This window comes from Hyperoodon ampullatus (genome assembly GCF_949752795.1).
Source record: "Hyperoodon ampullatus genome assembly, chromosome: 12".
NCBI lineage: Eukaryota > Metazoa > Chordata > Mammalia > Artiodactyla > Ziphiidae > Hyperoodon > Hyperoodon ampullatus.
This window is the reverse complement of record NC_136925.1, coordinates 58,263,933-58,278,462: the sequence shown is the minus strand read 5'-3', so window position 1 is coordinate 58,278,462 and position 14,530 is coordinate 58,263,933. Positions and strand designations below refer to the sequence as shown.

The window sequence follows — 14,530 nt, the reverse complement described above, 5'->3', positions numbered from 1 at the left end:
TATCTACAATCTCTCCCTACCAAGAGCTTTTGTTTATTTGGATTATGTTGTCAATATTTACTACATTAGAAATTAAAACAGAATTCTAAAAAATTTATTTATTCATTCCTTTCAAAATATCAATAATAAATCCACTATATGTTATAATAAATAATGTTTTGTGAAAATACCTATATTTTTTAAATTAAAATTTTTTTTAGTGAAATGAATGGCATTATTTTTCATTCTCATAATTTTCTTTAGTGTCTGGCTTAATCAGACAGTTTTATCCTCATATCTGATACTGCATTCAATCTGTTGCAATATGTTGTTTCATTTGAAGTATAAGAAAAATCCAGCCTCACATAGAAGTATATTTAGAAGAAGGAAGAGAATAATAGCCTTTTCAGATAACTGTGGATATTCTTCTTTGATATTACATCAAAACTTGACAAGTTGTAGTTTCTTAAAGTTTAGTTGCAATGTGGAATCTTAAAAGCATAACAATGAACTTTTCATACTCTTTACAGTCAAATCTTGTGGTCTATATTGACCTTTTAATGGGTCTTTTATCCATGCATGTCTTTGTAACAACACACACCAGTCATTTTAAAAATACTGATTCACTGAGTTATGCAGATTCTCCATATTTTGACGTATTTCATTATATAACATCAAAAAATTCATTAATATAACACCATCTCATTAGGTAAGTCTTTATGGATTACCAAGGGAAGCAAGTAAATGTTTGGGGGTGAAGGAAATTTTCAGTATCTTGATAATGATAATGGTTTCACAAGTGCATACATATGTTAAAACTCATCAAGTTATACACTTTAAACAGGTAAAAGTGTCGTGGATAAGTTATACCTCAATAAAGTAAAGACAGATAGTGTGATAGATAAACTGGAAAAATGGAGTTCCTTTTTCTACTCTGTGTTCTCTACTTTTGTGTACAAAGTTTTCTATTAAAAAAAGGGGGGGGGCTTCCCTGGTGGCGCAGTGGTTAAGAATCCGCCTGCCAATGCAGGGGACACGGGTTTGAGCCCTGGTCTGGGAAGATCCCACATGCCGTGGAGCAACTAAGCCCATGTGCCACAACTACTGAGCCTGAGCTCTAGAGCCTGTGAGCCACAACTACTGAGCCCACGTGCCACAACTACTGAAGCCCATGTGCCTAGAGACTGTGCTCCACAACAAAAGAAGCCACCACAATGAGAAGCCCATGCACTGCAACGAAGACTAACCCTGCTCGCCGCAATTAGAGAAAGCCTGTGCACAGCAACAAAGACCCAATGCAGCCAAAAATAAATAAATAAAATAAATACATTTTTTTTTAAAGTGGGGGAAAGTCTTTAAGTTTAGGAATCTGTCAACTCATGGTAATAGATTAGTTTTCTAAAATTCTTATTATTGCCTGAAAGCTTGAATTTTATCATTAGCAGTAAATCATGTCAGTTGTCCTTGATGTGACAGGTTTATTTATTTTCAAGAAGATGTCTGCCAAACACCCAAGTGTGAAAATGAAAAATGTCCATGGGTCAATTTTCAAGAAAAAATGGTGTTCCATGAAGGAAAGTGGCTATTTTAGCTCGCAACTTAAACAACCACACAGTGCTCTTCCCTGAGTTAATCTCCCACTTCAATATGCAGAGATGCTTTATGAGCACCTCCCATTTTTGTTACACAAATATTGAAAAGACACATTCTCAAAGGTTGAGATTAAATACAATTAATAATTCTTACTACTCAGCAAGACCATTCTTAGGTGAAATTGGCTTTTTTTTTTTTTTTTTGCAACTGCCTTGATTCACACTGGTAACCCACAGTTTTACCCACCACTGCTTTTGCATCATCAGTGCAAATGTTAACCCAGAGGAAAAAGCAAATAATATCTTAGTATTATTATAAAAATAGTTTTGCCCTCACAGACCCTAAAAGTATCTCAGGGACTGCCGGGGATCCATGGACCAAACTTTGAGAAATAGTGACTAAAACCATAAGAGTTTAAAGCCCAACAAAAGTGTAGCCTTAGACTATTAAATCCTTCATAAGATAAGCACAATGAAGCACATTTTTACTGGTCCTACAGAGTGAAGGCAGAAAGAGAAAAACAAATACTATATGCTAACACATATATATGGAACCTAAAAAAAAATAGTTCTGATGAACCTAGTGGTAGGACAGGAATAAAGATGCAGACGTAGAGAATGGACTTGAGGACACAGGGTCGGGGGAGGGGAAACTAGGACGAAGTGAGAGAGTGGCATTGACATATATACACTACCAAACGTAAAAGAGATAGCTAGTGGGAAACAGCTGCATAGCACAGGGAGATCAGCTCGGCGCTTTGTGACTACTTAGAGGGGTGGGATAGGGAGGGTGGGAGGGAGACGCAAGAGGGAGGAGATATGGGGATATATGTATAGCTGATTCACTTTGTTATACAGCAGATACTAACACCACATTGTAAAGCAATTATACTCCAATAAAGATGTAAAACAAAAAAAGTAAATGATTTACGTGAGAAAAAACAGACGTTTAAGCACATATCTAATACCAATACCCCTACCTACTAAGTAAACCTTTAAGAGTGTATGACATTTTAGCAACATAAACATGTTCAAATTAAACATTTTAGACATTTATTACTTATCACTGATATGACAAAGTTTCAGATTTATGGATTCTAGAAAGCTGAAAGAGATTTGTCCTAGCTACGCCTTTCACCCAAGGAAGAGAAACTGTTCACTTCCTTTTCCCTCCACCCCTTCCTACGCTATCAACCAATGGGTCAATTACATTGACATCATTATCTTCCATAGAGAAGACTCCCATGCTTACATACCAAACTGGGCAAGATCCAGAGCTTTTGGAGCTGTGCCCTGACCCCTAATGGTAAAGAAGTACTGAAGGTTAGAACACCAAAGTCACATCTCAGGGTCTCCTTAGAAGTAACCCCCAAAAGTACTTTCCTTTTGGCTGAACCACCACCTATACAGGACCACCGGAAATCACTGGATGGACCATGACAAGGCTTTTAAGACTGACAGCACTGGTCTAAGCTGTCCAGGTCTAAGAGTGATTCTAAAAAGGCGGGGACACCTGGATAGAATAAAGTCATTGACTCAACTCACTTGGAATTCTCCATAGTTATTTCAGCCCATAAAGTCTGAGTCTGGTGTCTTGTTGGTCTGACCTATTTGACACTGGCTACAGACTGCTGACTACAGCTCTGTTGATGCTAACTTACTGACTATGACCCCTCTCCTCTTCTATCACCATATCTGCATAGGCCTGTTTGTTTCTATTTCAGCTGATGGTCGGCCCAACTCTAACCCTCTCACTGCCTCTGTTCTACAGTTAGAACTAATTGAAGGTCTTATCTTTAGGATCCAATCCTAAGTCATTATTGAGTATTAAACTTCACCCTCTTTTTATCTCACATCTAACTACTCAGTTTCCTTTATCACTTACTGACTTAGTATATTCAACTGTGCCCATCTCCTTTCCCACCTCCCTGACCAACTCCTCAAACACACAAACCTCCCCTCTGTAGCCTCCTCAGCTAACTAGACTGTAGACTCAGTCACGGTGCCTCCTAGCTCTAATATTACTATTATTCCTATCGCTTAATATTATCACTAATATTACCCCCACCCTGACTCCCAAACTATTGCTTCTCTCCCCCTGTAAACTGTACCTATTGTTCCTGGACAGTGTCCTTTCTCTACTATCCACCTCATCCTATTTATCCAAGCTCTGCCACTCCCCATCTCCACTTTCCTAGAAGCTAAAGTTATAAGCTTCTTCCACTGTGTCCTATCAAAGCCCATTATTGTTAGGGATGAAGCCCTATTTCTCTACTCCTCCTCCCTCTCCATTTCCCAGATGTAGTCTTAGCTCCCCAGTGATGCTATATCACTCTTAAGGGCTATGTCTTATACTTCTCTGTATCTCATTATACCTGAGAGAAGTGCACGCATTGTACACTTTCAATAACATTCATTAAATTAATGGTGAATAATTATTATTAAACCAAAAAACAGCTGGCGTTCTCAGAAAATCATGTTTGTACCTCTGCTTGCAGAAGCTATAAAGAAGTACACTGGCCTGCAAAAAAAAAAAAAAATATATATATATATATATATATATATATGTATCTCTTCTAGACCTTTCCAAATTCCCCACTGCCTCCTCTGAAAGCTGAAAGTAAACTAGCTTTGCAAGCACTAAACTGCTCATCAATCTTACAAAGGGTGTCATTTAGTCAATTACCTTCCCTAAGGAAATATAAATGGAAAAGAGCTGCAAGAGAAAAATTAATTCACCCAACTCCAGTAAGTAGTTCACAGAGAACAGCTTTCACCACCCTAGGATATCTGAGCTATAGTTCATTCCTGGATTCACTAGGAAGAACTGGTTTTTCACTTTTTTTTTTTTTGAATTTTAGCTGATTAATGCAGTTAGGTTTGTAAGAAGTTATACCTCAATATTAGGTAAGCATAATACCAACCACATTTCTTATTATGAGAGAATTAAAATGTAGTACCTTTCTTTTGCATCTGAACATGTGACTGTTGCCTCCATATCCTACCAAACTCCCCTAACACTCCATATAAAGATGCATGATGGCAGAAGCTGGAGAGGAAAATGCTCAGCATGGAAATGAAAAGTAGACCCAGGGAATAGCAGCAGCTGCCAGGGGATCCAAACTCAGATGCCTTCAGGAACCAACCAAGTAGTGCAAGTGAGTTAGGCAAATTGTAGAAGAATAAGAGTCAGGGGATAATGAAAGGCAGCTACTTTCAAGGTGTGCCTACTACCCCACCCAGGAAATCACTGCATGCAAGAACGTAGAGCACGTGTGGCCACATTTCTGGATTGTTCAAAGGCATCAGAAACCCAGATTTTTTACATAAAATCACCCCCAGATTGGCAAGTAATTAAAATTTAAAAAACAAATTAAAAAACCCTGTATTAGGTGAGTACAACATGAAAGGCTGCTAATTTGTGATCTTTGGAACACAAAGTAAGGTTGGTGGGGTGTAAAAAAAAATTCTAAAAAAATTTCCTAAAACTAAATCTCTATTTCACAACCACTTTTAGTAACTGGATTTCTATGTTAATCCTCTATGTCTGACTACTTAATTAATGATCCCACAGATAGATGAAAAGCTCAAATGCAAAAATAATAACAAAAAAATCAGAAGAAAATATAAACGAAAATGTATCAAATCTTTGGTTTGGAGATGACTCTAGTCATAATAATTAAAGAAATCACAGAATTTTTTATCTATAGTTTTACAAAAATTAAAAACATTTAATATGAAAAATATCTTGTGACCAAAACTAAATGCAAGATAAAACCTGGAAAAATATCTGAAGTCAATATGGCAAAGGGCTAATTATCTTTACTCTTAAGAAAACCTCACAAGTTGGTAAGAGACACAAGAAGAATGCACTCCAACTCCTTATGGACAAAGATGGTTGCTGTTGCCAGTTCCTAACCTAATACAAAGTAGTGTACCCTGTGGGACTAGGACTGAGACATCTGCAAAACCACACATGGGGTTATGAGGGGGAAAGATGCATAATTAAATGAGCTCTCAAAAAAAACTTTAAAAGCACCAGAGGAAATCAAGTGCCACAAAGGACCCAACAAATAGTAGAATTCACACCCAAGGAATCAGATTTTCAAAACATGAATTTTCAAAATTAATTATATTGAACATCATCAAAGAAATAAATGAAGGAATAGGATCTATAAAGCAAAGATCAGAACAGGAAAGGATGAAAAAGAATCAACTGGAAGTCTTGGAAATGAAGCATATAGTCATTATTTTGTTTTTTTTGCTTTCTTTTTAATGTCCTAAATGATACAATTGAGACAGCTAAAAAGAAAATCAGTGATTTGGAATCCAGTGCTCTCCAAGAATGCACCATTAACAAATTAAGAGATAGGAAATATGTAAATCTAATAAATTCTCTCCCCAGAAAAATCCATATAGGTACCTACATACAAAGTTTTATAAACAATTTCGGAAGGTTCCCAGAGTCCCTGAAGCCTAACTTCTACTCTAGAATTCTGAATACAAAATATCTTAAGATCCGAAATCTGTCTCACTCTTTAATGCATACAACACAATACTGATTCAAAGTTCAGGAAACAGACATTAAATTTGAGTTAGTATCAAATTAAAGAGAAGCCATACCAATGGAAGCCAATTAAATCTGAACAAGAAGGCAGAAGATCTAAATAGACATTTCTCCAAAGAAGACATACAGATAGCTAAAAAGCACGTGGAAAGATGCTCAACATTACTAATTATTAGAGAAACGCAAATCAAAACTATAATGAGGTATCCCCTCACACCGGTCAGAATGGCCATCATCAAAAAATCTACAAACAGTAAATTCTGGAGAGGGTGTGAAGAAAGGGAACGCTCATGCACTGTTGGTGGGACTGTAAACTGGTACAGCCACTTTGGAGAACAGTATGGAGGTTCATTAAAAAACTAAAAATAGAGCTACCATATGATCCAGCAATCCCACTCCTAGACATATATCTGGAGAAAACCATAATTTGAAAGGATACATGCACCCCAATGTTCATTGCAGCACTGTTTACAATAGCCAGGACATGGAAGCAACCTAAATGTCCATCAACAGAGGAATGGATAAAGAAGATGTGGTACATATATACAATGGAATATTACTCAGCCATAAAAAAGGACAAAATAATGTCATTTGCAGCTACATGGATAGACCTAGAGTTTGTCATACTTAGTGAAGTAAGTCATACAGAGAAAGACACATATCATTTATATGTGAAATCTAAAAAAAGGGTACAAATGAACTTATCTACAAACAGAAATAGAGTTACAGATATAGAAAACAAACTTATGGTTACCAGGGGGTAAGGGAGGGGAGGGATAAATTGGGAGATTGGGATTGACATATACACATTATATATAAAATAGGTAACTAATAAGAACCTGCTGTACAGCACAGGGAACTCTACTCAGTACTCTGTAATGGCCTATATGGGAAAAGAATCTAAAAAAGAGTGGATATATGTAATGTATAACTGATTCACTTTGCTGTACAACTGAAACTAGCACAACATTGCAAATCAACTATACTCCAATAAAAATTTTAAAAAAAAAGATAATACAAAAGAAAATCTGAACAAGAAATGAAATTCACAAAGAAAGAGTCCTGAATCCTGCCCAGTATTCTCTGTTGCAAAACTCAGGTAAGATCAAGAAAATCAGTAATTATCCATAGCAAATACAAGACTCTAGTGTGTATTAAAATTGGCTAATTATTAAATAATTATCATTTTAGATGCAGATATTGCTTTAATGTTCATAAAGGCAGGAGAATATAGAGTATGTATAATAGGCAAAAACCATTTTTTAAATAATGTTAAGTGATTGATATGGGGATATAAGATGGGTGAAGTTTGAAAGAAGCTAAATTGCTCTGAATTAGAAAAGGGTGAGAGATAAAGAAGCCTGAGAGAAAAATCTAGAGAAATTGCCTATAAAAAAGGGAATTTTAGAAACCAAGCTGGTAAAGAGCAATAAAAGAAAACTCAGTGAGTGGAACACAGTAATCTGGGATGACCTGAACAGAGCTGTCTAATGGCAATATAGGAAATCCATGCTGTAAGCTATATAATGCAGCCCCACAATACCTTCAGTAAAATCTACATACTGCTCTTTTTTTAAAAAATGGGAGTGGGAAAGGCAATGAAGCACTGAGTTCTCCTTCAAGGTTGGTCTAAAGTAATTACAGAGAATATATGGAAAGCCAGCCAAAATCTATATTACACAAGAAGCATTTAAATTTGCCTTTTACAATGAACCTAAACAGCAATGTTTGGTCTTCATCAAAACTTTGATGGAAGGCAGCTCTCTTACAGAGATTCTGAAAACACAAAAATCTTCCTTAAAGCACACTTGAAGTGTTTCAGAACATAAAATTCAAATGACATATTAATTATCTTCTGTTTAAGATAGCTAAGTTCTTTGGAAGGTAAAATAATGACTTCTCTGAAGATCTCTAGTGAGAATTTAGAAACAAAATTCTGTCTCTTGAACATTTCTAAAATACTTTAAACTTCAGTATAAAGATTCTTTCAGGATGTATATTTCCATAGGTTTTCTTCAAGCTGACATGGAGAGAAATTACCTTGGTTGAAGACCTTGAAATATTTAGATACTGGTATTTATCTTCTCTGAGTATTTTCATGTTACTTCAAAAGTATACAAATCAGGTTGTCTTGAAGTTCACAATTTTATAAGAAGACTGCCCAGTTTGAAATTGTATATTTTAATCACAACAGATCAGGCTCCTTTAAAAGACATTCACATTGCAAACAATGAGAAATACCCCTGTTCTGGTTTTTCAGATTCTTCATTTGGTGTACACACTTTGCACTCGGAAACATAATTGTGTATGAACCTGTCTCATCACATGCCATCTCCCTGATACGATGACAGAGCATTTATGTATGAATCTTTGTTTCCCCTTAAAACATGTTTTTCTTAGGGAAGAAATTAAAGGACAAGTTTTCAATCTTTGCAGGCCACCTATGCTTTCCCTTCCCAGAGTGAAACTTTCTGGCCTGGCAAATTCTCTTCCTAATTAGAAGCAGTGAACACAAAAATGCCTGGTATAGAATGCTGTGGTCATGTAGGCCTTCACTGGAGAAAATGCTTTCTTCATATTCACGAAATAAAATTAAACTGAAATGAATTATGAATCAACATTTGAAGACTTCATGATGATTGTGTTTAAAGCACAAAAGTATAAAAACTATAGGTACTAAAATCTTGATTGATAAACATGAATACTAAATATGTTCCACAAAATGTTTAATGTATTATTGTCAAAACGTAATATTTAGGAAAATATGTTGTTGATAAAAACATACAACATAAACATTTGCCAAAACAAAATGATGCTAAAGAAATCAAAATCAAAGATAATAAGTAATTTTTAAATGGCACTCACCAATCACAATTGAAGACTCACAGTGATAATAACCATTACTTTGCTTTTTCTTCAGCATGGAGCAAAGATCTATGCGATGTACCATTTCTTCTCCAAATCTGTGACTGATAAATTTTTCATAGAATTTGGGGTCTATTTTTTTCACTCCCTTGAAATAAAAAAACAAAATCACATCAATCAATCATTTCACCTAAGCAACCAGTTCACATCTATACCACTTTCTTAGAACCTGATATTACATTTTGACTGCCTACTGGCATCTTAAAATGGATACCACAAAATTGTTGTAAAGTTGTTTTTAAAGTCTCTCTGCCTAGAATGAGTTGTATTTTTTTTTAAAATCATTAAAGAGTGTTGAGTTTGAACGTGGAAGCATTTAAATCTTCATATACTTTAAGCTTCAGAAATAATGAAGTATATCAAGTTGAAATTTGATATACCATGGGAAGAGTAATCGTCTCCAACAACAATGGAGCAATGGGTGAATTTTTTAAAGTGATATGGATCTTAACGCTTTACAGTGTGTAAAATGTTTTAATAAATGGATGCAATTTTTAAACTTATGTAAAAATCATCTGAAAGACAAAGGTTACTTGAATTAGAGTAGAGCAGTCAATGGACCTTCCAAGTTTTTCTTTACCTGCCCCTCCTGATTCTCAGTGTACTTTCACAGCAGGAATAGGGCTGGTTGTTGAAAAATTACAGTGGGATGCCCTTGGTAACTTGGTAGTTCCCCCAAATATGGGAAAGAACGTCTTCCCCTCCCCTTACTATACATGGTCTTATACCCATCTCATAGTCCAAAAACACAGTCCATAAGATGAAGATACAGTACTTTACAGGGCAAGGTTACCGGCTGACCGTGCGCAAACTTTTTCTTAAATTTATATATATTTTTACATTACCCTGGAAATACCTGTTATTTGTTAAAACTTAGAAAATATAAAGAATCTAGAAAAAAAGAAAAGAAAAATCACTCATGACCCTGTTATTTATGTAAAATACATTAACCCTGTGGTGCATATCCTTCAAGTATCCTTTTTATGCATATGTATTATCGAATTATATTTATATAAATCTTACTCAAGTGAAATTAGAATATATACTCTCCTTTTTTACTCACAAAAGTTACCAAAAAAATTTAAATAGAGATATAAAAACAAAAGTATTAAATCACCCCAAACTACTACTACTAAAATTTTACTATGTATTTTATTTTTCCTATGCACAACATGAGTTATACCATGAGTACTAACTGACAACCAGCTTTTTTTCCCAGTTAATATGTCCTATCAATAAATAATATATTGATGTGCAAAATATTTTTACATTTCCATAGTACTCCATTGTATGGAGATATAATTTATTCATTCAATTCTTCACTGTTGAACATTTAGGTTGGTCTTAAGTTTTAATATTATATTTAACATGTTTTGTTGATACATGTTTTTGTTCTATGTCCGAACTGAGCTCCCCACCTTTCCTAACCCCTTCACTCACAGACTTTCTTTCCCACCTCAGTTCGAGTTGATCAGACTGGAAGCCTTGGGGTCATCCTTGATTCTCCTCTTTCCCTCAACGCTACCTCCAATCAAATCCTGTTGGCTCTACCTTCAAAACACACCCAATTCTCACCACTCCCCTGCTACCTTTGTCTGAGCCACCTCTGCTTTTGTCTTTCACCTGGATTATCCCAACAGCCTCCTGTTTTCCCACCGTTGCCTCTTCTAAAGCCAGAGTGATTTTATAAAAACATACATCCAGATCAGGTTATCCTCTGGTCAAAATTCTCCAAAAGGTCTCCTTTCTCTCAAAGGAGTCAAACTGCCAGACCAGCCTGCAGGCTCCTGTTCTGCTCTCCCCCTACTTCCTGGGCCTCATGCCCACCACTCTCCCCCTTGACCCTCTCCAGCCTCCCTGACCTCCTTGCTCTTCCATGAACATGCCAGGCATATCCACCTCACAGCCCCTGTGCTGCCTATTCCCTCTTCCTGGAATGCTCTTCCCCAGATATCCTCCTCATTGCCCATCCCCATCTCCTTTAATTCCTTGCTCAAATATTACTTTCTTAATAGGGCCTCACTTAACCATGCCATTTAATTTGTACTCCCCCCACCCAGGAGGTACTCCCAAATCCTCTCTATACTTCTCCCTTTATACATACTTATGTATATTTTTAATAGCACTTACCATCTTCTAACATACTCTGTAATTTATGTTTATTTTCATTGTCTGTCATTAGCTGTCTCTCTCCATTAGAATGTGAGCTCCACACAAGGATTTTCATCTGACGGTTATTCTCTGAAATATCCCCAGTGCCTAGAACAGTGCTTGACATGGAGCAGTGCTTGATAAATAATTGTCACAAATGCAAAGGAGGATAAAGTTTCAAGAAGAGGATAGTTGACAATATCAAATGCTGTTCATTCAGAGTTCAACAAGAATGAAACTGAATGGATTTCTTTTGATTTGGTGAGTTGAATGCCTTGAGAGACAGCAGAGCCTAATACTGAGGGCCAGTCAGTGCATGAGTTCAAGTCCTGGCTCAGCCACTTTTCAGCCATGTGACCTCAGTTTCCTCATCTGTAAAATGAGATTAACAATACTACCTACCTGTAAGTGTTACATGCACTAAACGACTAAATTTATAGAAGTGCTTAAAACAGTGAAATATGGTAAATGCTATAATATATTGATATATATAATTACCATTAGTGAAAATAATAGGTAAGATTTCAGGGGGAAATGGTTCCAAGTAAATGGAAACTGACCATTCTTATTTCTCTTTCAAATGCTTTTTCATTTGTGTGTGTTTATTGGGTGGGGGTGGGGTGGAGTAAGGGTGTCATTCCCTTTGACCAGACAGAAGATCAGTGATAAGTCAGCAGAAAAATCAGGACCTTCAGTTTTCAAGATACCATTGCCAGCACTGTCTAGCCACTATAATCTCCATTTCAGTTTTGTAAGATGGCATTGTTTAAAAAATAAGAAATAAGGGAAACCTAAGAGCTACTCTAATCTGTTAAGCTAATTAATTTAATTTTAGCAAAAAGTAAGCACCAACTATTTTGCAAGAATTCTCCATAGATGACTTCCAACATGAATATTAAGGAGTTATTTTTTACCAAAGAGTGAAATGGAATTAATTGTTTAACTCATAATTTATAGAGAGAGCTATGGTTCAAAGAGGCATGAGGCCTTAGAAGGCACTGAAATTATATGTCCTGATCAGAAAACATCTTCAATAATAAAGATCTAGAAGATCTTTAAGATTCTATAAGAATCTGCTTTGTCTGATATATAATATTAGCATGATCTTTGTTCTCTGGGGAATTTTTTGTTTGACAATATATTTTGCAGGATTTTTTTTAAGCTCTTTTGTCCCATGGCAATATTGCTCTTTTCTAGTAAAATCTATGTGAATTAGTCTCACCATCCAGCTACAGCAGGTGGTGTTCTTCCTTCATAATAAAGAAATGACTATCATTCAAAGAAAATAAACAAGTACATCAAAATTGCATATCTTTAGAGTAAGACTAGGCAGTCTCCTATTTTCTGAATGGATCCACTGGGTTGCCAAACTAGTCCCAGAGACATCACCCTGGCAAGGTTATATTTTAAAGCTTAAAAGGCTGGTTTTCAGGTTTTGGACCACAAATTTTTCTTTGCTTCCCTTTTTCACAGCCCAGACCCTTTCCAAGGTACCTTGTCATTTAAAGAAAGATGGAGGTATAATATGTTAGGAAAGCTCAAAGAAAAACCACAGAAAAATGGTTAAAGCCAGGAAAATTTGACCTGTAAAGGCTGAGAGAGTTGGGATTATTTCCAACAATATGTAGGGTATCTTCAACAAAACCACGCTAAGGGTGTTGCATTTCTGGAATTCTGAATATGCCTTGTGATTGTCTAGTACTATGTTTGAAAATTATGTTTGCCTTGGACTTAACAGAAACGGTATTTTTTTTAAGGCTTCATGTTGATAATTGTACCCAATATAACTGACATATCAATTATGCATCATAACATTGAAGGAGAAAATAGGAAGTTAAAGACAGAACAGCACACTTTGAAACAATAAATTAGTGGCAAGAAGCATCAAACAGAAAAACTTTTCAAGACTATCCTAATTAATCATCAGAAATGACTGAAGTTTTACTTCCCTTTGGCCTAGTTTCAAGTATTGTTTAGGGAGAATTATCAGTGCTGTTCAAAGCCACTTGATAACTTCTGATACAATGGACCATGAAACCCTGAGGAAATTAATTCTTGATTGTAACTTGGCATGCAAAGAGCCAATACAGGAAAATGCCATTGAGAGTGTGATGTGTAGTTTTAGAATCGTCTGATGGCTGCATCTGGTAAGTCATGGAAATTATTTACTCGGGAAGCACTCACCATATCATTTATATTTAGTTAAATGATGTGTATAATTTAATAGGCACCAAAGAGGGCTCAGTCTTATATTACTATGCATCCAACTTTATTTTCAATATAGGAAGGAAACAGAGCCACAAAATATGAAAATTCACATTAATGTGTGAAAATCATTCAGTTAAGGTTCTGAAAGATGAAATACTTATTATTCATCTTTAGTTTCTACAACAAAGTTATTGAGATCAGAAAAACAATGGAATGCCAGTTTTGTTAAGAAGGTTAACTTTTTTTGTAATAGAAGATAATTTCATATTGTTACTTGTTATCTTATTATAATAATCGCAACTTCCATGATGAAAAATTAAACAGCCTGCATATCAAACAAAAAAATTGTGTCCTTCTGAGGTTACACTTGATATTCCTGGAGCTCTGTTGTTTTCCAATAGTTTATTCCTGTCACCAACAGCTATGAAAGAAAAGTATGTTTCCTGTGATAATGGCCTGAAACCAAAATTCAGGATGCAAATTAAAAACCAAACCAAATTGGCCTGTCATTTTGGGCATCACCTGATTAAAGAGGAATGGTAATCTTTTACACTCATTTTCATAAGTGGAAAACAGTTACTTATCTTTAGTGATACGATATTGGTTAAAAAACTAAAATTATTTTTAATGATGAATAGTCATCCTAGTGAAAAGTTACATACTGGTGATTCAAAGTTATAAAAAGATTATATATTGACAAGGGGCTTCCCTGAAGCAAATCTTACTTTACAATTCTTAATGACTCCATCTCTCAGCAAAACTACATTTTTCACTCTTACTTGTACTGTTTTACTTCCATCTTTCTCCTGATACAGACACTTGATGATCTCCTTGTTGGCTGCAGTCCTCCCTCAGCCCCTCTCAGTGGGGAAAATGGAGACACTTCCCATTCAGGCTCAATTCCACCCAAGCCTGTTCTTGACAGGGATGGAGAGAGGTGAGGAGTCTTTACCACACAGCTAATGTTCTCTAGAACAGCACAGTGGTTTGAGAGCCAGTGCCCAGCACCCCCGAGTGAGAACTGCCTTGAAGCCTTCCCATCTCCTCCTGCAGCTCTTGGCCAGCCTGTGGGCCTGGGCTCTGCCTCGACCCTCTGCCCAGCAATGCC

The 14,530-nt window shown here is 36.0% G+C and overlaps 1 protein-coding gene across 1 annotated transcript in view; it reads right to left on the bottom strand.

Annotated features, from left to right (window-relative positions):
• Positions 1 to 14,530, bottom strand: part of AKAP7 (A-kinase anchoring protein 7) — a gene marked incomplete at both ends in the record, with an annotated part of 130,388 nt that overhangs the window by 46,085 nt on the left and 69,773 nt on the right. The window contains one exon of the mRNA XM_079716298.1: positions 9,004 to 9,151. Coding sequence (XP_079572424.1) covers positions 9,004 to 9,151 — 148 coding nt within the window. The remainder of the gene's footprint in view (positions 1 to 9,003; positions 9,152 to 14,530) is intronic.